Source organism: Prunus avium, chromosome 1 (assembly GCF_965620075.1).
Source record: "Prunus avium chromosome 1, drPruAviu1.hap1.1, whole genome shotgun sequence".
Lineage (NCBI taxonomy): Eukaryota > Viridiplantae > Streptophyta > Magnoliopsida > Rosales > Rosaceae > Prunus > Prunus avium.
The window spans coordinates 10688558-10713741 of NC_142284.1; the positions used below are offsets into that span (position 1 = coordinate 10688558).

Here is a 25184-nt window from a genome sequence, read left to right on the forward strand (position 1 = left end):
AAATAATATATATTAAAATATTGTATAGTGACCTAACTTTTAAGTTGTAAAGAGGTCCCTTCTTTTTTAAAATAAAAAAATAAAAGTATTTTTCTGATTTTTATTTTCAGAAAAGGTATAGCCGAGCGGCCGTACTTGCTTTTTTCCTAATTTTTTTAAAAAGTAGTATTGCCGTATGGCTATACGTATTTTGACATGTGGGCATCTAATCGCAAGGGGGGCCTCTTTTTTTACGTGTATTGCGGCTATACTCGGTTTTTTCTTATTTTTTTTTTGTAAAAAGAGTATAGCCGGTCGGCTGTACTCAGTTTTTCCTGATTTTTTTTTTCAGAAACAGTAAAACCGGGCGGCTGTACTCACTTTTTTCCTAATTTTTGTCAGATATAGTATAGCCGGGCGGCTATACGTATTTTGCCGCGTGGGCACCTAATCGCAAGGTGGGTCCTCTGTTTTTACACGTAAAAAACAGTATAGCCGGTTGGCTGTAAAAATAGTATAGCCGGTCGGCTGTACTCGATTTCTCCTATTTTTCGCTTTTTTTCTAATTATTTTTTATACATAGTATAGCCGGTTGGCTATACTTATTTTGACACGTGGGCATCTAATCGCAACGAGGTCCTCTTTGTTTTTACGTGTATAAATAGTATAGCCGCACGGCGATACCCGATTTTTCTGGTTTTAAAAAAATAGTATAGCTGAACGGCTGTACGCGGGTTTTTCTTTTATTTTTTTTAAATAAGGGAAAAAACCCTTTGCGACGAAATATCGTCCGCAGAGGTCTATGCCGGCAAATGTTTGCCGGATTAGACATCTCCCGACAAAATTTACCTATGCCGACGAAATTTTGTCAAAAAAGGTCTAATTCGGCAAATTTCACCGTGATAGACATGTGCCGACAAACTTTCATCAGAAGAGATTTAAAAGAAAATAAATAAATAAAAACTTAGTATGTTGTCGTTAATTAATTTTTTTTATATTTTATTTTTAGTAATTAAATATTATCTTTGCCTTATTTTAATTATTATTTCTTTAGTGAATAATTAGTATTAAATATTTTAATTAAATTCATGAATTATGTTTCTCAATAAATAGTAATTCAATTTTTCTATTTTTAGAGTATAGTCGCACGGCTATACTCTTTAAATTTATTTCCACATTGCACCAACAATAAAAATAAGGATTTCTATGTAGGCTTATCTTTTCAGGTGCCCTCTGTGAAAATTCCACATAAAAAAATCCACTCCTATAAAGAATTTAGCACTTTCACGTTTAATAATGTACATGTACGTACATATTTTTCATGTTTAATATACGTATTTTTAACAAAAGTTTCAATAAGACACACAAAATTAATGTATTATACAAATAATTCTCACCTACTATTGAATAAAAATAATATATATTAAAATAGTAAATAGTGACCTAACTTTTAAGTTGTAAAGAGGTCCCTTCTTTTTTAAAATAAAAAAATAAAAGTATTTTTCTGAATTTTATTTTTTTCAAAAGTAGTATAGTCGGGCGACTGTACTCTCTTTTTTTTTTTTTGAAACTTTGTAAGTCATATGTAGCGCGCGTGATTAAAAGAAAAGCCTCTCACACACGCGAAAGCTCATGCAGGGAGGCTAGTATATATAAATAGTGTAGCCATTCGGCTGTACCCGGTTTTTTAATTGTTTTTGAAAAATAGTTTTAGCCGCACGGCTATACTCGGTTTTTATTAATGTTTCTAAAAAAAGTAGAGTAGCTGCTAAAGTCATTCTAGATTATGTTCACACTATTGTTTGGGGGTCCTTCCAAGAATGCTTATTGGGGAGGTAGCCATTATTTTGTCTTCTTTGTTGATGAGTTCTCTAGAAGAGTATGGTTGTACAGCATGAAGCATAAGGATGAAGTCTTGAAGATATTCATGAAGTGGAAATAGATGATTGAAACTCAAAGTGGTTCAAAAGATCAAGACTCTCATATCAAACAATGGCGATGAGTATAGGTCTTATGCTTTCTTGAAAGTTTGTCAAGATGAGGGTATAGTGAGACACTTCATGGTTAGGGGGACACCACAACAAAATGGGGTGGAGGAACGCATGAATCATACTTTGCTTGAGAAAGTGCAATGTATGTTGTCTAATGCCAGTTTGGGCAAACCGTTTTGTGCTGAAGTAGTTACTTATGCAAGTCATCTCATTAATCGGTTGCATGTTACTTTGAAAGAGGGAAAAACACCTATGGATATATGGTCTGATAAACCTTGTACTAATTATAAATATTTGCATATATTTGGTTGTCCTACTTTACTTTCATGTCACGGAAAGCAAGTTGGATCCGAGAGCAAAGAAAGCTCTATTTATGGGTTTTAGCACTGGCATGAAATAATACAGATTTTGGTCTCCATATGTGAAGAAATTTGTTGTAAGCAGAGATGTAACTTTTGATGAGACTACTGTGGTTAATTAAAACAAGAATGGAAGTGAAAGTGATGCGACCAGACCATGAGTGGTTCAAAGTATGTGGAGTTACTGAAAACTCCAGTTGTTCCAGTGAAGTCTGATGATTCAGACACTAGTCTTACAATTGATTCTGATGATGAGGATGAGAGAAATGAAGAGGAGGCATCTACCCAAGAGCTTTCACAGTAACAAGATTCTATTGCAACTACTAGATCGAAAAAAGTGATTCAAAAGCCTACTCGGTATACTGACACTGTGGCATATGCACTTCCAGTTATTGAAGATGACATTCCTTCCACCTAAAGAAGCAAACAGAAGTTTAGAGAGTGTGGAGTAGAAGAAGTCTATGGATGAGGAGATGAAATCTCTTCATAAGAATGAAACTTGGGAACTTGTTTAGTTACCAAAGGGAAATAAAGCAATTGGATGCAAATGGGTTTATTCAAGAAGATGGAATCTTTGGGTAAAGGAAATGTAAGATTCAAAGATAGATTGGTTGCTAAGGGCTATGCTCATAAGAAAGGCATTGATTACAACGAGGTATTCTCTCATGTTGTAAAGCCTCCTCTATTCGTATTTTGTTGGCTTTGGTTGTGCAGTTTGACCTTGAGTTGGCTCAACTTGATGTCAAGACAACATTCTTACAGGGTGATTTAGAAGAAGAGATTTATATGTCTCAGCTATAAGGTTTTGGTGTTGCTGGAAAAGAAAATTGGGTTTGCAAATTGCGAAAATCATTGTATGGTTTGAAGCAGTCTACAAAACAATGGTATAAGTGATTTGATCGGCTCATGGGAAAAAGGTACACAAGGAGTCAATATGACCATTGTGTCTATTTTCGCAAGCTACAAGATGAAACATTCATCTACTTGCTTTTATATGTTGATGATATGCTTATAGCATATAAAAGCAAAGTGGAGATTGAAAAATTGAAGAATCAGTTGAGTAATGAATTTGAGATGAAGGACTTGGGAGAAGTTAGGAAGATACTTGGAATGGAAATTGAACCAAAGGGTCATTTCTTGATTTATGCGTGTCATCCTTATCATTTCAATTTTATTTAATCTTTACTTTGAACTAGTAAATTTTCATTAGTAAAAATAATATTGAAATTCACGAAATTGAAGAAAAAAGATACTGCAGACCAAATTTGTAAACACCAGCAACTGATTTTTGCTTTATTTATTTAGAATCAAATCAAATAGAAACATTACAATTTATCATAGCATTAGGTGCAAGCCAAAGCAGCTCTGGCTTGACAGACAAGAAAAAGAAAAGGAAAAATGAAAGCCACACCAATATAATGACAGAGAAAGCACATGCAGTATATTTCATTTAAGGTTTTAGTTGTAGGCATCTGGGTTGGCCACAAGGTAGTTCTCAATAAGCTTGAACAGACCAGTTGCCTTCTCTTTGCCAGCCTTAACATCCTCTTCCTTGATCTCAACATCGCCAGTGGTGTGGTAGTTGCTGGTGCTCTTTATGATGGAACCTCCATCAGCAGATGCCACCAACTTAATCTCATAACTGATTTTCTCAACCTTGTCTGAAAGAGCATCTCCTTCAACCAAACTGTAGCTGTACACAAAGTTATCTTTGTCAAGCCCGTCGATCCGGTGCTTCACATAGCTGTAATGACTTCCTGTAAGATGAGGATTATAATTAGAAATTAAGAGACTAATGCTTTCAAGATTTATGTTATTAATTAAGCAAACAAGTTAAACTTAGAAGAGGCAATGGCAGAAACCAACCTTCACCAAAGCTAATCTTCTTGATGGTTCCAACACCTCCATCTCCTTCAACAATTTCAGCACTTTTCACTGACTGGGGAGCAATCTTGGGGATGAGGGTGTCAGCTTCAAGAACAAGGGCTTTGAACAATCTCGGTGGGGGGATGACTGAGGTGGACTCGTCTGTGTATGTGAAGACACCCATGATGATGATTTGAGAGCTTAGAAAATGATCAAAGAAAAAATGAAAGTGTGAAAGGATTAGATGATTGGCAGGGATGATATTTGATGCTGGAAAATGTGAGAACTGGAGGTGCTATTTATAGATTGAGGCTGAAGGTCAGGCTGTGTGAAATCTCAGCTGTATATCAAGGACTTTAGACTGTGTACGTAGACATGTGTTTTAGAACATTCTATTAGAAAATTAATTAGCACATCAGCTGGTTGTAATAAGTTGGAATATTTAAAATCAACTTGTAGAGGTGGCGTTCTTTGACTAAAATATTCACATGGGAAACAACCACTGAAAACTTGTCCAAACAACTTTATATCCATTGGGGTCACTTTACACAATAGACACTTCACCCTTAACCTATAAATACTCCCTCTGGTGCTCACATTTCCTCACACCAATATCAATCATTCTCTTTTAGCTTCCTCCACATTCATTCTTTCTTTGATCATTTTCTAAGCTCTTAAATTATCATCTGTTGTGCGAAAGCGTCAACCAACTGTGAGTGAAAAATAAACAACTTGATAAGAGATAAAGAAAACATAACAAACAACACCAACAAGAACACCAAGCACTACTACAATAATGTGAAACAACGACATTAAATACACGACGCAAAATGAAAAAACCGTCGTGGTTTAAAAAATCATTACAAACAACGACTGGTGTTATAATAACCGTCGTTGTGCAGCCCTAAAACCTTAGTTGATTTTAATAACATGACGGTTGAAAGAAGGGTACCGTCATCTTTCAAATTAGTTGATTTTAATAGCACGACGGTTGAAAGAAGTCACCGTCGTCTTTCCAAGACGCGCTAATAAAAATTTCGCTTAAGTGAATTCGCTGCCATTCGCGAACCTCTCTAGTTCGCATCTTTTCAGTCTGTCATAAAGCTCCTGATAATTGTGAAGCTCCAACCCTAGCCTCCTTCCTTTTGAAATTTGCAGCCCTTCGTGCTCTTCGTCTTGTGGATCTCTCTTTGAACCTGTCCTTCAACACTCCACCTTCCCATTCACGATCCGACCCTCTTGGCTCAAATACTACAACATCTGTTCTGTCAGAGGTAAATTTGGCGACTACTTCCTACAGAGATTGAAAGAGCAGCGAGTGACGAATCCAACAAGGTATCTGTGTTTTCAGAGGAATATGAGTATGACTATCTGTGTTGGCTTAGGTCCAATGGAGGGAAATTCGTTTTGAGAATTGAATACACGGATTTGGAGAGGTCTGCTAAGGAATCTGAAGAGGTTGTGCTAATCGATCTCTCTTGGCTTGGTCTGTGTTCTCTGTCATGACTCTCTCTCTCTCGCAGATCTACTCTCCAGCCTCTGTAAGTTCCTCCTCCTCCTTCTTCTAATTTTATTTTTTTATTTTGAGCCAAAGGAAATTGACAAATCTTAGAAGACAAAAACAAGTGTAAGTTTCAATTTTCTATCTGATTTGCACCATCTATATTATTTTTTGGTTACTTTGATTTTGAATGTGTGATTTTTTGAGCAGTTGATGGAATCGAAGGCTAAACCTAGGCTACTCTTGAAGCCTCTTAGAGAACCCTGTATTCTGTTCTCACACTTCTCGATTTTCTTATTTCAATTTGGGGATTTAGCTTTTTGTATGACATTTCAATTTTTTATTTTTTTTCATAATTTTTTCAAGGTACCCATATGTAACTGGTGCATCTGTGTTTCTCTGATTTGAACTGTTGATAGGCTTACATGGATTTTGAAATTGTCCATGTTGATATGATTTGAACTGTTGATACTCAAATTGTGTTAACTGGTCATTACCTAATTAGTTGAGGGTTTTATGCTTAATATTCAATCGATATGCTACTAATCATCAGCATTTGAGTTTTTGTTGCTCCTAAAATTCTGATACAATATTGGTATTCTTTACAGAATATAAACACATTGTCACATTATAGTAGGTGTTGTCTCTCATTATTGACTCCATCATGGTTTGCAAATGTCTTGAATGCAGTAAACTTTTCTGATCCATGATTTTCCATCATAGTAGGTGTCTTGAGATGTTCTACTTCTGATGATTGTCATTTGATCTCATCATATGATAGAGCAGCTCTCAAACAAGTATTATTAATTGCCATACTACTGTACATTTTCTTTGGTGGAAACATTATTTTAAGTTAGCTGTAGATATGCTTGGTATTCTCAGCCTTATGAATTACTATACTACTATACTGCTATACTGATGTTTATCTCATTTAAGGATTTTGCTTAAATCTCCCTCTGTCACACTCTCTGATTCTTTGAAAATTGTTCAGGTATTGACTAGTAAGAATCAAATTTTTATTGCAGACGGGTATTGGTCATTTTTCACCTATTGCTGTCTATCATTCTGGAAATGACATGGCGCTTATTTTGGATGTTGCACATTTTTAAGTATCCTCCTCATTGGGTGCCCTTGAAAATTCTTTGGGACGTACGCCATGAATAATGTTGACTTATCTACTGGAAAACGCAGAGGCTATGCATTCTTGTGTGCCAGTGAATATTATAGCTAATGGCAACTAAATTGGATATGCATGTTGGAAGCAATTTCTGTATATTTTGCTAAATTATGAGATGCATTGATTGCAAATTACATTCTCACTTCTTAAGTTCCATTTTCTGCCCAGGTTCATGTATATTTTGCTAAATTAGATCTTGTTGTTAGCTAATGTTTGGTTCAGACATACTACAGCAAGTTGAGGCCACTTAGCTATAGAGGTGCAGACATACTATTACTACAGCAGATCTGTAAACACCAAGATGATAGCTGAATGTGGAGACCAAGTACAAATTGTGGAAGATACAACAACTATAGGTCAATGCTTTGGATATGGTATTTTGTAATTATAGGTTAATGCTATGGAGATGGTATTTTGTATGGATATAGTGGGAATCAAGATTGGTTAACAATGTAATTACTTTTGAATCTTCAAGTTTTATGAAATAAATATTTTTTTTACTAAATAGAAGATTTGGACTTGAATTTATTGTTCAGAATGCATTATGGTTGTTTTTCTAGTTAAAATCATTGTAGAGCTATTGAAAACTTTAAATTTAAAAATTAAAATATAAATAAATAAATAAACTAAAATGTAAAATCACTACGTCATTTTTACAATTAATAAATGACGGTTTTTTGGAACAAAATGTCGTCTTTAGATCTAATAGACGTCGGTTTTTAAACAAACCGTCGTCTTTACATCTAATAGACGACGCTTCTTTATGAAAAAACGTCATCTTTACATCTAATAGACGACGCTTCTTTATAAAAAAAACCGTCGTCTTTACAATTAATAGACAACGGTTTAGAGTAAAAGCGTCGTCTTTACAAATAATAGACGACGGTGAATTACCGTCGTAATTTGACATTCAAAAGATGACAGTCGATTTAACGACTGTTTTTTCCCGTCGTCTATTTCAATTTTTGTAGTAGTGAAGATTTATACTGGTTCGGCAATGCCTACATGCAATTTGGAGACGACGAAGTATTCCACTAAAATCAAATGAGAGAATACAATAGTGTTTAACACAGTTCGGAGACGACAGAGTATTCCACTAAAATCAAATGAGAGAATACAATAGTGTTTAACACTCAAAAACCGAAACCCCAAATATACCCAAGCTCACACACTCAAGAATATAAAGGGAATACAAATTGAGTACAGATTGAAAAGGGAAAAATAACCAACGGCAGCAACAAATGTTTTGCTGCCCAACTCTTATTTTTCCTCTCTCACTTTTCTCTCTCAGACTTTGGTGCGGCTCTACTCTCTCTCTTGCTTCTGCCATGCTTCTCTATTTATAGAGAAGCCAACGGGTGAAGGCCAACTACTTCAGTTATGAGGCCAGCTACTGAAGTCAAACCAATTAATTAGCTAACGTCCAACAATTAATGTGCCCATGCAATTTGCCAGCCAATCAACCAAGACAAACAGCCGAAAGTAACCAATCAACCAAATACCAAGGCAAACAGCCAACTACAACAATAACTAGCAGAAAGTGTTTCCACTTTTGACTATGGTTTGAGCCAATTATCAACAATCTCCACCTTGGCTCAAACCTTCGAAGTAGAACTCCCAATAGTCGTCTCCCAATCCCCCACGGGGCAATCAACAAATTTAACAAATGCCAATCAAGTCTAAGCAATGCTTAAAGTTGAGCAACGAAACTGGCTTTGTCAACATATCCGTAGGATTGTCGGCGGTCCCAATCTTCTGAAGAAGAATATCTCCCTCATGAATAATCTCACGAACAAAATGGAACCTCACGTTAATGTGTTTCATACGTGCATGATGAACTTGATTCTTTGCTAAATAAATAGCACTCTAACTGTCACAATGAACATCCACATGGTCCTGTTGAACCCCTAAATCATCAAGCAACCCTTGAAGCTAGATGGCTTCCTTTATAGCTTCTGTTACAGCCATGTATTTTGCCTCAGTAGTCGACAAGGCAACTATAGATTTCAGAATCGACCTCCAACTCACTGGACCTCCATCAATAGTGAATACAAAACCAGTAGTGGACCTACGCTTGTCCAAATCACCTGCGTAATCAGAATCCACATATCGAAAAACACATTGACCAGTAACTTTATCCTGCTGAAACAATAAACCAACATCCACAGTACCCAGAATATACCGTAGAATCCATTTCACAGCTTGCCAATGCCCTTTTCTTGGATTATGCATATATCTACTGACAATACTAACAGCTTGTGAAATATCAGGCCTTGTACACACCATAGCATACATCAAACTACTAACAGCACTTGCATATGGAATTTGAGCCATGTAATGACTCTCCTCATCAGTGCTAGGAGACATAGAAGCACTAAGTTTGAAATGAGGGGCAAGAGGTGTACTAACCAGTTTTGAATTTTCATTCATCCCGAAACGTTGTAGTACCTTCTTCAAATACTGCTTCTGACACAGACTAATCTTGCCCTTCGCTCTATCTCTTTCAATTTCCATACCTAGTATCTTCCGAGCTTCTCCCAAGTCCTTCATCTCAAATTCATTACTCAGTTGAGTCTTCAACCTTTCAATCTCCACTTTGCTCTTACATGCTATCAACATATCATCAACATATAAAAGCAGATAAATGAAGGTTCCATCTTGTAGCTTGCGAAAGTATACACAATGATCATAGTGACTTCTTGTGTACTTTTGCCTGATCATAAACCTATCAAATCGCTTGTACCATTGTCTTGGAGACTGCTTCAAGCCATACAATGATTTCTGCAATTTGCAAACCCAATTTTCCTTGCCAGCAACCTTAAAACCTTCTGGCTGAGACATATAAATCTCTTCTTCCAAATCACCATGTAAGAACGCAGTCTTGACATCAAGTTGGGCCAACTCAAGGTCAAACTGTACAACCAAAGCCAACAGAATACGAATAGAAGAATGTTTTACTACGGGGGAAAATACCTCATTGTAGTCAATGCCTTCCTTCTGAGCGTAGCCTTTAGCTACTAATCTGGGTTTGAATCTTACATTGTCTTTTCCCAAAGATTCCATCTTCTTGGCATACACCCATTTACAACCAATTGCTTTCTTCCCCTTTGGTAACTGAACCAGCTTCCAAGTCTCATTTTTATGAAGAGATTTCATCTCCTCATCCATAGATTTCTTCCACTCCACACTCTCTGAACTCATGACAGCTTCTTTGTAGGCGGATGGAATATCATCTTCAATAACGGGAAGTGCATATGCCACAATATCAGTAAACCGAGCAGGCTTTCAAATTTCCCTTCTCGATCTTCTGGTTGCAATATAATCTTGTTGCTGTGGAGGCTCTTGGGTAGGTGCCTCCTCTTCATCATCCTCGTCCTCATCATCATAATCAACTGTAGGACTAATGTTTGTAACATCAGACCTTACTGGAACAACTAGAGTCTTCAGTAACTCCACCTACTTTGAACTACTCATGGTCTTGGTCGCTTCAGTTTCACCTTCATGCTTGTTCTGATTAACCATAGCAGTCTCATCAAAAGTCACATTTCTGCTTACAACAAATTTCTTCTCATCTGAACACCAGAGTCGGTATCCCTTCACGCCAGTGCTAAAGCCCATAAATAGAGCTTTCTTTGCTCTTGGGTCCAACTTTCTTTCCCTAACATGATAGTAAGCAGGACAACCAAATATGTGTAAATACTTGTAATCAATACAAGGTTTACCAGACCATACCTCCATGGGCGTTTTGCCCTCGTTCGCAGCAACCGACAACCGATTAATGAGATGGTTTGCATAAGTAATCGCCTCAGCCCAAAACGCCTTGCCTAAACCAGCATTAGACAACATACACCGGACTTTCTCAAGCAAAGTACGGTTCATGCACTCCACCACTCCATTCTGTTGTGGTGTCTCCCTAACCGTGAAATGCCTCACAATACCCTCATCTTGACAAACTTTCAAGAAAGGATCAGACTTGTATTCACCCCCATTGTCTGATCTGAGAGTCTTGATCTTTCAACCGCTTTGCGTTTCAATCATCTTTTTCCACTTCAGGAATATCTTCAAGACGTCATCTTTACGCTTCATGGTGTACACCCATATTCTTCTAGAGAAGTCATCAACAAAGGAGACAAAATAATGGCTACCTCCCCAAGATGCATTCTTGGAAGGTCCCCAAACATAAGTGTGAACATAATCAAGAATGCCTTTAGTGTTGTGAATAGCAGTAACAAATTTTACTCTAGTTTGCTTACCCAACACACAATGCTCACAGAATTCCAATTTGCCTGCCTTTGCACCTTTCAATAAGCCTTGCCTCACCAATCCTTGCAAAGCTTTTTCACCAGCATGCCCAAGACGCATATGTCATAACCTCGTAGTGTCTGTGCTATCTATGTTAGCAGCTTCGGTGACAGCTACTCCACCAATAACTGTACTCCCTTGCAAGAAATACAAGTTATTTCGTCTTATACCTTTCATCACCACCAGTGCCCCGTACACAGCTTTAAGAACTCCACCCTCCATGGTGATCTTAAGACCTTTGGATTCCAAAGCGCCCAATGAGATAAGATTCTTCTTCATATCCGGTACATACCGAACATCACTCAATTCTCTGACTGTTCCGTCATGCATCTTCAAATAGATTTTGCCTATCCCTTGTGTTTTGCAAGCATTATTATTACCCATCAAAACAACTCCACCATCCAGCTCCTCGAAGCTAGAAAACCATTCCCAAATGGAACACATATGATAGGTGCAACCTGAATCCAAAATCCACTCCTTGGAGTGACCATCAGCAGATGAACTAGCCAAAGCAAACTCGAAATCATCATCTCTAGATTTTGCAACATTTGCTTCAGAACCCGCTTTCTCCTTATCTTTGTTCTTCAATTTGGGGAAGTCTTTCTTCCAATGACCCTTTTGGCGACAAAAGGCACATTCATCTTTAGCAGGAAACTTTCCTTGCGACTTTGAATGAGATTTTCCCCGCTTCCCAGATTTTCTTTCCTCTGTTCGACCCCTTGCAACAAGTGCCTCAGTTTGTGAATTTTGAGTCTTCAATTCCTTCTTACGACACTCATGATTCACCAATGCCGCAGACACCTCATCAAGTTTCACCTTGGATTTTCCATACAACAAGGTAGTTGTCAAATGATCATAATCATCAGGCAATGAATTTAACAAACATAGTGTCTTATCCTCGTCAGGAATTTTCACATCAAGGTTTGCTAAATCAGTAAGTATTTTATTATAATCATTGAGGTATTCGTGCATAGAAATACTTGGACGATACTGAAATTGGAAGAGTCGCTTCTTCAAGAAGAGCCGATTTCCTGCACTTTTGGTCATATACTTCTCTTCCAATTTCGTCCAAAACTCCTTAGCAGAAGTTTCCTTCATATACGGGTATTTCAACTCCTTATCAAGGAATGATCGAATAGTGGCACAAGCATGAAGATTAATTCGCTTTCACTGCTTGTCATCAATATCTTCTGGTTTATCCTCCAGAACCATATCCAACTCTTGTTGATACAACACATCCATAACTTCCACATTGCCACATACCAAAATTATTAGAGCCATTGAATTTATCAACCTCTAACCTTGTAGTAGCAATAGGATGTCTATTGGATGTAGGTGCCGATGATGACGATGTCGACTCCTTCTCCTTCACAAGTTCGTCTTTATCTCCAGCCATCAAATCCACTCGGCACTATTCACAGCACTGTAGCATAACTACTGTAGCAATCACTGTTCACAGACTGTAGCATAACTACTGTAGCAATCACTGTTCACAGACTGTGGCACCAACACTATTCGCGACTGTAGCACAGCACTATTCATGCCACTGTAGCTCCAGCAAATTTTTCACTCTTGTGAAACCCCAGTCGAAAACTGGAGCTCTGATACCACTTGTTGTGCGAAAGCGTCAACCAACTGTGAGTGAAAAATAAACAACTTGGCAAGGGATAAAGAAAACATAACAAACAACACCAACAAGAACACCAAGATTTATACTGGTTCGGCAATGCCTATATCCAGTTTGGAGACGACGGAGTATTCCACTAAAATCAAATGAGAGAATACAATAGTATTTAACACTCAGAAACCCAAGCCCCAAATATACCCAAGCTCACACACTCAAGAATATAAAGGGAATACAAATTGAGTACATATTGAAAAGGGAAAAATAACTAATGGCAGCAACAAATGTTTTGCTACCCAACTCTTATTTTTCCTCTCTCACTTTTCTCTCTCAGACTTTGGTGCGGCTCTACTCTCTCTCTTGCTGCTGCCATGCTTCTCTATTTATAGAGAAGCCAACGGGTGAAGGCCAACTACTTCGGTTATGAGGCCAGCTACTGAAGTCAAACCAATTAATTAGCCAACGCCCAACAATTAATGTGCCCATGCAATTTGTCTACCAATCAACCAAGACAAACAGCCAAAAGTAACCAATCAACCAAATACCAAGGCAAACAGCCAACTACAACAATAACTAGCAGAAAGTGTTTCCACTTTTGACCATGGTTTGAGCCAATTATCAACACCATCATCATCATGGGTGTCTTCACATACGAAACCGAGTTCACCTCTGTCATTGCTCCACCTAGGTTGTTCAAAGCCCTTGTTCTAGATGTTGACAACCTCGTCCCAAAGATTGCTCCACAAGCAGTTAAAAGTGCTGAAATTGTTGAAGGAGATGGAGGTGTTGGAACCATCAAGAAGACTAGCTTCGGGGAAGGTTAGTTTACTTTCCACCAATCTCTCTCTCTCTACTAACTTGTTTTTCTAGTTAACATGTTTCTTAAAAGCAGCATTGTCTCAATTTCTATAAAAATTGACATTGACCATCCTCAAATTTTCAAATTACAGGTAGTGAATACAGCTATGTGAAGCACCAGGTTGATGCGCTTGACAAAGATAACTTTGTGTACAGCTATAGTTTGATTGAAGGAGATGCTCTTTCAGACAAAATTGAGAAAATCTCTTATGAGATTAAGTTGGTGGCATCTGCAGATGGAGGTTCTATCATAAAAAACACCAGCAACTACCACACCAAGGGAGATGTTGAGATCAAGGAAGAGCATGTTAAAGCTGGCAAAGAAAGGGCCCGAGCTTTGTTCAAGGTTATTGAGACCTATCTTGTGGCCAACCCTGATGCCTACAACTAAAACAATCTATTATATATTCTACATTTTTAGGGCAACAATCTATGTTCTCTCCTTTCTCTGTTTGTTCAGCAGTGTGGTTTTCAATTTTTTTCTTTTTCTCATACAAAAGCAGTCTATGTGGTTATGATTAAAGAGTAATATTGTATTTGATTTCAATCTCAATAATTTGATAGCTTTTTCCAAATTTGGTTTGCAATGTTTCCCCTGATTTCATGAATTTCACATCGATCGATATTAAGTGTCCAGGCTAACTTAGCCAACAATCAGAATATACAAGTATATCTTTTAAAGATAGAACATTCAACCCAAATCAATTAGCATTGAGTTGAGAGGTCCAACATTTTCTTTACGTAAATGCAAGACTTAAAATACCCCATCTTGAGACTTTGATTCTTTGGTTGGCAAGGAGGAGAGGCAGATTAGCTACTCTGGACAGGTTCAGCTATTTATAATAGTCTCACTGCTCATGCTTGGCTACCTGTTTTCCTTTGGCGCCTTTGTTGTTCTTTGTTTCTTTACAAATATATCTGTCAAGAAATCATGCTTAAATTTTTTTTTTTATGGTTCTCCGTTGTGTCATGTTTTCAAACTAATACTTTAATAATTTTAGTCAAAGAAAGCCACTTCTAAATAAGAGTTCAAAAAAATCCAAATGATTCCAACTGGTGTGCTTGTAGACATTGAATTTTTGGTGAATTAAATTTCACCAAATAAGAAATAATTAAGGTTTGGTGGATTAAATTGTGGGCCCCCATAATCCGCCCATATGGTGTACGACTCATCAAAATCGGATTAGTTGTCAAAAGTGACACGTGTCGACATTCAACGGAGTGCATCAAACGGTTCAAAGTGAAGACAAAATTAAGGGAAGAATCTTCTGTGATTGACTTTGATTTAAATTAAATATTTATCAAGTCAATCAATCAAGGATAATTTGGTTAAATTGCCAAATTATTGGAATTGATTTTAAATCAAATCAAAATCCCACAAAGCAAGGTCCTAAAAAAGGAAAACTATTTAGGTCAAGCATCTTGCAGGAGCCTATAAATAGGAGGCCTCAAAACCTTGGAGAAAAAAGCTTAGACAGACCAAGTACTCAGAAGAAACAGAAAACTCTCTGCATTCTTCACCTCACTTTGGAAGAGCCACAAAGCACAACAAATACGTGCCAGTTCCTCCACCGTAGAAAAATCCAAACACCAAACAAGCCTTGTATTACCCATTTGATCAAGATCAAGTCTCTACGACCCTTGTATCAAACACAAATTCTCTTTAAACACTTTGGAGATCGAATCAGAGGATTTAATATAGAGATTGTAACCCTATATTTCATTAATACAAAATCAATCAACACACTGAAAACAATGGTTTCCAAGAAGATTCAAACCGTTCCCACGACGAGAGGCAAAAGCGTGAGCGCCTCTTTCTCAAGCGGAGACTTTGCTGGGGTCGTCACCCGGAACAAGGCCAAGGCGATATCCACAACTCAACATGTCACTTTCATACCAACTCAAGCCAAGGCGAAAGACGTGAACCGAAGGCATGAAACGGTTATCAATTTGGCTTCCTTGGGGGCAAAGAAGAATATCCCCCGAGCGGATGCGAGAAACTCTCGGAACGAAGAAAGGAGTTTTTCGGGCTCGACGAATTCAAGAGAACGTTCACTCTCGCCTGTTTCAGACGCTAACTCGAGCACAGGCTCATACCATGGATTCTCATCTGATGACCAACCAAAGAAGATTGCCATGAATCCCTCGGCGTCCATAGGTGAGTCTTATTCTATGGCTATGCAGGTCATGGTGACAGGAGCGATGTCTATTGAAGAACAACTAGCCCATATGAGCGAAGCGGTCACAAAACTGACGAAGATGGTCAAAGAGAAAGATGCGCAGATTGCTTCTCTCATTAACAAGTGGGAGGCACATCAGGATAAGGAGCTTGATCAAGACATGCACAAGAAAGGACCACATCATGAAGCTGAATCCAACAAGAAAGGATTGGGTCATGAAGCAGAGTCAGGTGAGAAGTTGCACGGAAAAGGCGACACCGCCTCAGTGGGTTCTTTATCGGTCCAACAACTTCAGGACATGATCGTGAACACCATCAGGGCTCAATATGGTGGGCCTTCTCAAGATACATTTATCTATTCCAAGCCTTACACCAAAAGGTTAGACAACCTTCGAATGCCAACGGGTTATCAACCTCCAAAGTTCATGCAGTTTGATGGAAAAGGTAACCCTAAACAACATGTTGCCCACTTCATCGAGATGTGCAACAGCGCTAGCACTAATGACGATTACCTCGTGAAGCAATTTGTCCGCTCACTCCGAGGCACTGCATTCAATTGGTACACTGACTTGGAACCCGAGTCAATTAACAGCTGGGAACAAATGGAGAAAGAATTCCTCAACCGCTTCTATAGTACTCGTCGTTCAGTTAGCATGCTAGAGCTCACTAGCACAAAGCAACGAAAAGACGAACCTGTTGTTGACTACATCAATCGTTGGCATTCATTAAGCCTCGACTGCAAAGATCGAGTCTCAGAGTTATCGGTGGTAGAGACGTGCATTCAAGGTATGCATTGGGGTCTACTCTACATTCTTCAAGGGATCAAACCTCATAGCTTTGAAGAATTGGCCACTCGTGCGCATGGCATAGAGCTAAGTATCGCTAGTCATGATGGAAGAAAGGAAATGGTGAGTGATCATCGAAATGACAAGTTGTCAAGAAATGGGGTAGACTCTTTGAAGACAGGCATCTTGGAGTCAATGACGATCAGTGCCGCTCTAATGAAGGTTTCCACTCGAGGCAAGAAAGATGAGAGGAATGCCGAGTCGACTCAAGATCAAGAACCACGATGACACACCCTAAAAGAAATGAAGGAGAAGAAGTATCCTTTTCCAGACTCTGACGTAGAAGGCATGCTGGAAGACTTACTCAAGAAGAAGGTGATTGAGTTACCCGTGTGCAAACACCCTGAAGAGATGAATCATATTAACCACCCGAAATACTGCATATACCATCGTGTCATCAGTCACCCAGTGGAAAAGTGCTTCGTGTTGAAAGATCTCATCATGAAGCTGGCACAACAAGGAAGAATCAAAGTGGATCTTGACAAGGTGGTAGAGTCGAACCATGCTACGATCTCATTTGTCTTCTCTAATTCGGCACCTTCGCCCTCACTTCAACCACTAGGGGCAGTCTCTGAAACCCATCAACTCAATCCATATGAGTGTGTTGGGATGTTAAGTCAAAGTAGTGTCGAATCATCCAATGACGATAATGAAGGATGGACATTGGTCACTTGAAGGGAGTTACATAAGAAGAATGCATCTTCGCCAATAACTGCTCAATCAAAAAGATGTGTAAACAAAAGAAGTTCTCCTCAACCACCTAAAAGGCATAGAGGAAATAAATTGTCAAATATGAACAAAGTGGTTCCAAAAGATGAACTCTTGAAACAAAGGTCAACTAGCCCCATCATGCTACATGACTTTTTCCCCAAAGGATTCTTCAAGAATAATGTGTCGAGCACCTCTCGTAGTGAAAAACATAAGGAGGACACTTCTCACTTCTCTTGACACAAATTCAATCAAAACGCTCCTTCGCCTGCACAAGCTGAAACTGCACAAGGCACCAAACGCTCCTTCGTTCGCCTGCACGAGCCTAAACTGAACAAGGCACCAAACGCTCCTTCGCCTGCACGAGCTGAAACTGCACAAGGCACCAAACACTCAAATTTGTATACACTTCAATCCTGCGACAAATGAGACAAAAACACGTGTACAAAATAATATTTGTATTAATGAAATTTAGGGTTACAATCTCTATATTAAATCCTCTGATTCGATCTCCAAAGTGTTTAAAGAGAATTTGTGTTTGATACAAGGGTCGCAGAGACTTGATCTTGATCAAACGGGTAATACAAGGCTTGTTTGGTGTTTGGATTTTTCTAGGGTGGAGGAACTGGCACGTATTTGTTGTGTTTTGTGACTCTTCCAAAGTGAGGTGAAGAATGCAGAGAGTTTTTTGTTTTTTCTGAGTACTTGGTCTGTCTAAGCTTTTTTCTCCAAGGTTTTGAGGCCTCCTATTTATAGGCTCCTGCAGGATGCTTGACCTAAATAGTTTCCCTTTTTTGGGACCTTGCTTTGTGGGATTTTGATTTGATTTAAAAACAATTCCAATAATTTGGCAATTTAACCAAATTATCCTTGATTGATTGACTTGATTAATATTTTATTTAAATCAAAGTCAATCACAGAAGATTCTTCCCTTAATTTTGTCTTCACTTTGAACCGTTTGATGCACTCCGTCGAATGTCGACACTTGTCACTTTTGACAACTAATCCGATTTTGATGAGTCGTACACCACATGGGCGGATTATGGGGGCCCACAATTTAATCCACCAAACCCTAATTATTTCTTATTTGGTGGAATTTAATTCACCAAAAATTCAATGTCTACAGTGCTAACTCAAAAGTACCCTAAATTTTTAGAAAGTTCTAAATTGAACACATGTGTAATTAAGAATTCCATAGCCCTCCGTTTGGATGCTGGAAAATAACTCAGAATTTAGCTAAAAATCGGGAATTTAAGAGAAGAAATTGACAATTCCCTTGTTTGGCAACTTAAGCGCGGAATTTATTAAATGACGCACGGAAAAAATCATGGAAATTGAGGCATCCAATTCCCGAGTTTAATTTCCACCAAAATAGACGTCATTTCACAATTTCCATAGTGCGGGAATTCATATTTTCCATGGAGCCAAAACTTAAATAAATAAATAAAAGCCCAAAGTTTTCATATAAAAAAAGTCATTAATCACTCTGTAGTTGTTTGCTAGCTTTATCACTTTGTGTTATCACCTTGCTCTGTAGTTGTTAGCTTCATCTAAAACAAGTCATTAATACCCTCATAATCTTAATCGTTTATTCCTATACTTTTGTCTGCAACTTTTTAATCGAAGCCCTTTTAATTTCTCTGCTAGAATGGCTTTATCATTTGAAGAGTTTATCTGTGCTGAGATCCAGCAGAGGTATATGCTGAAGTACAAGCAGTACCAGGTCTTAGTGAAAATGAATAACTCAGAGCATGTACTTGGTTGATAGAAAATGACAAACAATTTCAGACTCCCAATTGAGAAGAAAAAAAAAAAAAAAGAGTATGTTGCTGATGTTTATTGCACGTGGGGAGTGATTTGGTTTGCTAATATGCTCTGTTTGTTTAAGTTGAGTTATTTAGTTCATCAAACGATATGTTATTTTATACTTCGAGGAATACATTCTATGTCGGTTATTAGTTTTTTTTTTTCTTTCGAAATATTTAATTTCTGTCATTTATAATTTACATGAGATATTCAAACATTGAAATTTTCAATTTATGTCATTTACAAAATCCGACATACATAAATACAAACACAGAAATCTTCAATTGCTAGAAATTGAAATGACGGAAATCTAAATTCCGTCATTTTAGAATTCTATGTAATTGGCAATTCCTTCATCCAAACGGAGCATAGGAGAAAATAGCTTGGAAAAGAACTCTGTTTGTTGAAGTAAACAAATGTCCTGTTTTCTTATTAATTTTTCTTCATCAATCCTCTTTGGCTTACATGGTACTTTTTGTGTTGTTGATTTTTCTTCTTTGGCTCAAGACTTGGAAGCGTGACTACCATTCAAGAGTGGCTGCCCAGCCTGCATTGGTCAACATCAGCCATCAATCGTCTTCTAGTTTGTTTTCCAACAATATTTTGATAGTTTGTGGATTTTACATGATGTCTTTTCCCAGCCAAGTGAAATCTAAGGGAAGAACATATTGTTCGGTATCATCAACAGAGAACTTGATTAAAAGGCAGATAATCCATAGAAAGGCCCCAATAAGCTGGGCTTTGTACTTTGTTTATCCTCACAAAAACAAAATTGCAATGGCCCAATTGGCCCAATTTAGTAAATAAGTTGATTCCAGCAAAGAGGAAAAATTGGTAAAGATCAAATAAATGTTTTATTTTACCAATGGGTTCTTGGTTAGATTGATTCAGGCCTTTGGTGCGCTCCTAAGAGCAGTTCAAGCAACAAGGGCTGAGGGGGTTTAGGCCCAAAAACCGTTTCCAGCAGTAAGGGCTGGCAAGGGCAGTTGCTGAGGGCCACGAAACCAGGCCAGCCCTCAGGTAAGATGAGCCCAAGTTCAAGACCGGGTTTTCTGACATCAGTGATGACGTCAGCAACAAAAAAAATTTATAAAAAATGGAAAAAAATTCTTTTAAAAATACAAAAAATTTCAGATTTTTTTAAAATAAATACTTAGTCATAGTTTTCACTTCCCACACCAAAACTCTATACAAATTTCTCTCCTCATATCTCATGTGAATAGTTGTTGCCATGGCAATGGATGGAAACACCACAACCCTTTTGCAATGGCAGCCACATTCACATGAATAGTAGCTACCCCAGGCCCCCCCTTGCCATAGCAAATGGCAAACTGGTGAAAGTGCTCTAAGTAATTTTGGGTTTAAATCTCCATGGTACTCGTGCCTCTCATGACTCTCTGAGTAGAACTCGAAAGCCTTTTATAATAATTAAAATTCTAAAAGTCAAAAATTGGCTAAAAATCTTTAACATGTCCAAAGTTCCCTGAAGAATTGACCATATTTTCAATTGGAAACACTTGCTGGAGATAAAATTATTTTACTTGTCACAATGGTGGTCTTCCGTACTGTATTGTGCTTAATTGGACAAACTTATCATGTCCTTCAATGTAGATATTCAGTCATTTTCTCGAGTCTTTTGGCCATTTGCTAAACCCTATCAAATTAATTGACTTTTTCAAGCCATTTGTGGACAAGTGCATTTAGCAATTAACAAAATCTAAAATTCTTTTATATTGAGTGCTATAATGGATTTTCTAGAATTTTTTTTTTAAAATGTCCCTAGAATCATTCAACAAAAAATAAAATAAAAACTCCCACCAAATATTTCAATGGGATGTCTCCATGGGATCAAAAGAAGTTATAATTTTTTTTAAGCATCTTTCCTATTGAGAGGGGCGATAGTATATTAGACTCACACACATTACACGGATGCTAAGACTTGAACTCAGGACATTTCTTGGAGTGAGCAATTGCTTCAAACCACTACACTAGTGAGTCCTTTGAGAAGTTATAATGTTTTATTCAATGAATTAATATTATTTTTATTCTAAGAAGCAGCATTACTAGTTGATGTGATCAAAAATCCAATTTATAATTATTGGTGTTGCTAAGCTCAATGACACTGTTACTCAATATCTGAAAATATATTACATTGAATGCACTTGGACAGTTTGATGACCAAATTAGCATATAATTGCAATCTATAGCAAACCCTTGCCTGATTATGGCGACATCCTTGATTCATAACTTTATTAATTTCCAGTAGAATTGCTCCTATAGATGTATACATTACAATTAACTTTTTTTTTTTGTTCATTAGTTAGGGTGGGGAGGGGAGGGAGTTTTTCTACAATAGTGATGTATGTATATGTGTGAAGAACATGAATTACTATAATATGCACTTCTTTTGTAACTAAAACATGATTCATATGTGTCAAATTGTGATTTACAGAAAAGAAGAAATCAACAATTATATCAACACAATATCAATAATTGTATAATCAAGGTATTGATAGTATAAATAATATAGGTAACATATCGATGTTGATATACATCTTGCTCTAACTACAGGGAAACATCATCTCTTATCACTGGCCCTGACTTACTTGTGTGTATATATAGATAATATATATTATATATTCTCTTTATTGGGATATACATATTCTTGATGTAACACCCAGAGAAAAACATCCCTTTGATGACCATATATGTTGAACATGGACTGTTTTTATGGTACGATTAGCTCGACGGATGAATGAGGACGAAATTTGGTCCCAAGGTGATTGCATCACCCATCAACAGGCTTTGATGTAATATGTTTTTTCCATTACTTGATTTTTAAATTAAAATGATGGAACGAATTATGATCTGGAAAATTAATTTTCAATTCACCCAAGTGATTACATTTCTCTTGCTGTGTATGTGGATGAAGTTAGATGGTCAAAGGCATTACGTCTGTTCCTTTACACTCGAGTTCGATCTCCTTCTCGTACATTAGAGTAATTTAATTAGAATTATCGCATTATAAAAAATAAAAATAAATTACATTGCTCTTATTGGTTTCCCTTTTGCCCTGCCAACATAGGTCTTGTGAGTGAGACTTTTTCCAACCTCAATAAATGGTCGTTGAATTGGGTGTGAGTTCGATTTTTTCATGTTACTATCTGCGAAGAAAAACACTGCAGTTGATCAAGACAATAAGCAATGATTTTGAAACATAGAAATATCAAAGGGATCAATAGCCAATGGTGACCGCCAGTTGCCATTGCTGATTAATCAAAGCAAACCAACAAGTCTCTTGAAACCCCAAAGGCAGAGAAGGGGGGAACCAAAAACATATAAGTAAATAAATAAATAAAACCTTGGCTAAATACATAGATATCCTACAATTAACAAAATTTAATTGTTTTTTACATATTTCTTTTTAAATAAAAGGTGAGAATAGCACAGGCTATGTATGAACGGTTCATGAAGTTCCCCAGAGTTGTCTGTTTTTTTCTATTTTCATGTCATGTAGTTCTCTTAAAAAATCTCTCGTTCTCATAAAAACAATGTAACTTTACAGTTTATGTATTGCAAGAACCTCCATTTCAGGCTGAGTTTTTACTATGTATTCTGGATTTTTTTTTCCCTTGATTTCAATTGAATCCCTACTGTTTCGCAGGAAAAAAAAATCAACGTAAGTTTACCTTAACTTTGATGACCGACAGTTCGAGTAAACTGAGACATTGAAAATTCAAAGTTGGAAGACCATCTGCAAACTCGGCTCACCCAATTCAGTCTTAATTTTTTGTGTACTTTCAGAGTCTATCAGACCGTCCAAAATTATTTTTTTTTTCTTTCTGGAGATTATTATCCGATACAATTAATTGCAGCACCAACTTGCATAAACTGGTTGATGATCTACAGGGACACTTCACACAGCTGTGGCCTTATAATCTCAACCCCAGTGATTTCTATAAACACAGCCTAAACCTTTCTCTTCTCTTCATCCCAACAACTCTTTACTCTTCAAACAACTCTCTGTGTCCTTTAAACTCTTCCTTTGATCATTTTCCAACTCAAAAACTCATATCATGGGTGTCTTCACATACGAAACAGAGTTCACCTCTGTCATCCCACCAGCCAAGTTGTTCAAGGCTGTCATCCTCGACGCCGACAACCTCATCCCCAAGCTTGCTCCAACAGCAGTGAAAGGTACCGAGATCCTTGAAGGAGATGGAGGAGCTGGAACCATCAAGAAGGTCACCTTTGGTGAAGGTAATTAGCTAGTTCTTTTTATTTTTATTTTTTTAATACAAGAGAGAGATTAAAAAATGGGGGATTAACACAAGACACTCAGATGTAATAGTAACTGCTCTTAACCACTTGATTTACAAGTGAAGTAATTATGCTCATGTTTTTTTTTTAAGATCGTAAAAAATTCTTGTAATGTGACAAGCATGGTTGACTAATTTGTTTATTTATGTTATAATTTGCAGGAAGCCAATATGGGTATGTGAAGCACAGGATCGATGGGATTGACAAAGACAACTTTTCATACAGTTACACTTTGATTGAAGGAGATGCCTTGTCTGACGTAATCGAGAAGATCGCTTATGATATCAAGTTGGTGGCATCCCCCAACGGAGGATCCATCGTCAAGACCATCAGCCACTACCATACCAAGGGAGATGTTGAGATCAAGGAAGAGGAAGTTAAGGCTGGCAAAGAGAAGGCTGCCGGTATCTTCAAGGTTGTTGAAGGCTACCTCTTGGCCAACCCCGACGCCTACAACTAAATCCAGACTTTTGTTTGTATTTATGTTTTTCAAGCTCTGTTATCAGCTGAAGGTGTGGATTTGATGTTGTTGTTTCTGCCTAAAGAGTGAGGTAAAAAAAAAAGGGAAAGAAAAACTGCCCTGGCCTTGGTGTGTTAAATGTTTGTTGTCCCATATATTCCAGGTGGATTGGGATTGTATTATTTTCTACAAAATAATGAAAATCATATGTTAATAAAACTATAAATTGCAAGTGCACTGGGCTAGGGCTCGTCAATGCTCGGCCCAAATTTAATGGGCTTGGGTTGGGCTGGGCCGGACTTTAAAGAGGAGAGAAAATATCGGGCCGGGCCAAGCCAGGCTTTTTTAGAAAATTCAAAGCCCAAGCTCGTCTCATGGGCTGGGCTTGAAAAAGCCTATCGGGCTAGGGCGGGCCGAAATGGGCCTAAAAAATAATAAGTGTAAAAAAAATTTATTTTTATTATAAGGATGGTATGAATAAATATGCAAATGTTTGGTGATGTGTTAAAGAAAAGTATAATTATATTTGGTGGTATGATTATGTTTGGTGATATGATATGTTGTTCATCTTATTATATATATATAATTGTTGTATTAATAAATGACACAAATTAATGTGCTAATCATCCAATTATAAACTAGGAATGAGTATAATTCAATAGAAACACAATTTTTCAAACAAGTAACACACACACAAAAAAATGAAAGAGGGGGATTTGTCATTCAAGTGATGTAATCCTAATCCTAAACCCTTATTTATACATAATTATATATGTATGCGGGCCTAACGGGCTGGGCTTTTGTGGGCGGGCCGGGCCTGGCTTTCATGGGCTTAATCGGGCCGAACCTATGGGCCGGGCCGAGCTTCAAACACCCAAGTCCAAGCCTAGCCCAAGCCCAAGCGAGCTGAGCCCTCTCAAAGCCCATAACGGGCCGGGCCGGGCTTTTGTTGGATGGGCCAGGCGGGCCCCCGTAGGCCCATGATCCTGCGGACCAAATGATGAGGCCTACACTGGGCTCATTATTTTCTTCGATTTCAATATATTTAACAATATTTTGATGTCACCAAAAAAAATTGATTAGAACTTGATTAGTCTGATGATTAAATCCCTATGTTTAAAGTGACTCGCCTATTCCTGTTGGCCTCTGTCTTTGCCTTATATTTGGTACAACAAAAGAAAATTATAAAAATAATATAAAACTATGAAT

At 37.6% G+C, this 25184-nt stretch overlaps 3 protein-coding genes and 1 pseudogene across 3 annotated transcripts; 3 read left to right on the forward strand and 1 right to left on the reverse strand.

The window, feature by feature from the left end:
• Positions 1-3593: 3593 nt before the first annotated feature.
• Positions 3594-4461, reverse strand: LOC110750227 (major strawberry allergen Fra a 1.08-like). The gene is made up of 2 exons (XM_021950524.2): positions 4196-4461; positions 3594-4086 (listed from the first exon to the last, which is right to left on the reverse strand). Exons 1-2 carry the CDS (start codon positions 4377-4379, stop codon positions 3788-3790), a joined length of 483 nt encoding a protein of 160 aa, XP_021806216.2. The 5' UTR covers positions 4380-4461; the 3' UTR covers positions 3594-3787.
• An 8873-nt stretch (positions 4462-13334) lies between these two features.
• On the forward strand, positions 13335-14232 carry LOC110750231 (major strawberry allergen Fra a 1.07). Its single transcript, XM_021950528.2, has 2 exons — positions 13335-13618; positions 13750-14232. Exons 1-2 carry the CDS (start codon positions 13435-13437, stop codon positions 14046-14048), a joined length of 483 nt encoding a protein of 160 aa, XP_021806220.2. The 5' UTR covers positions 13335-13434; the 3' UTR covers positions 14049-14232.
• A 1180-nt stretch (positions 14233-15412) lies between these two features.
• On the forward strand, positions 15413-17356 carry LOC148297282 (uncharacterized; annotated as a pseudogene).
• Positions 17357-23087: 5731 nt separating this feature from the next.
• Positions 23088-24201, forward strand: LOC110750239 (major allergen Pru ar 1). The gene is made up of 2 exons (XM_021950536.2): positions 23088-23455; positions 23677-24201. The coding sequence occupies exons 1-2, from the start codon at positions 23272-23274 to the stop codon at positions 23973-23975; spliced, it is 483 nt and encodes a 160-aa protein (XP_021806228.1). The 5' UTR covers positions 23088-23271; the 3' UTR covers positions 23976-24201.
• Positions 24202-25184: the final 983 nt, after the last annotated feature.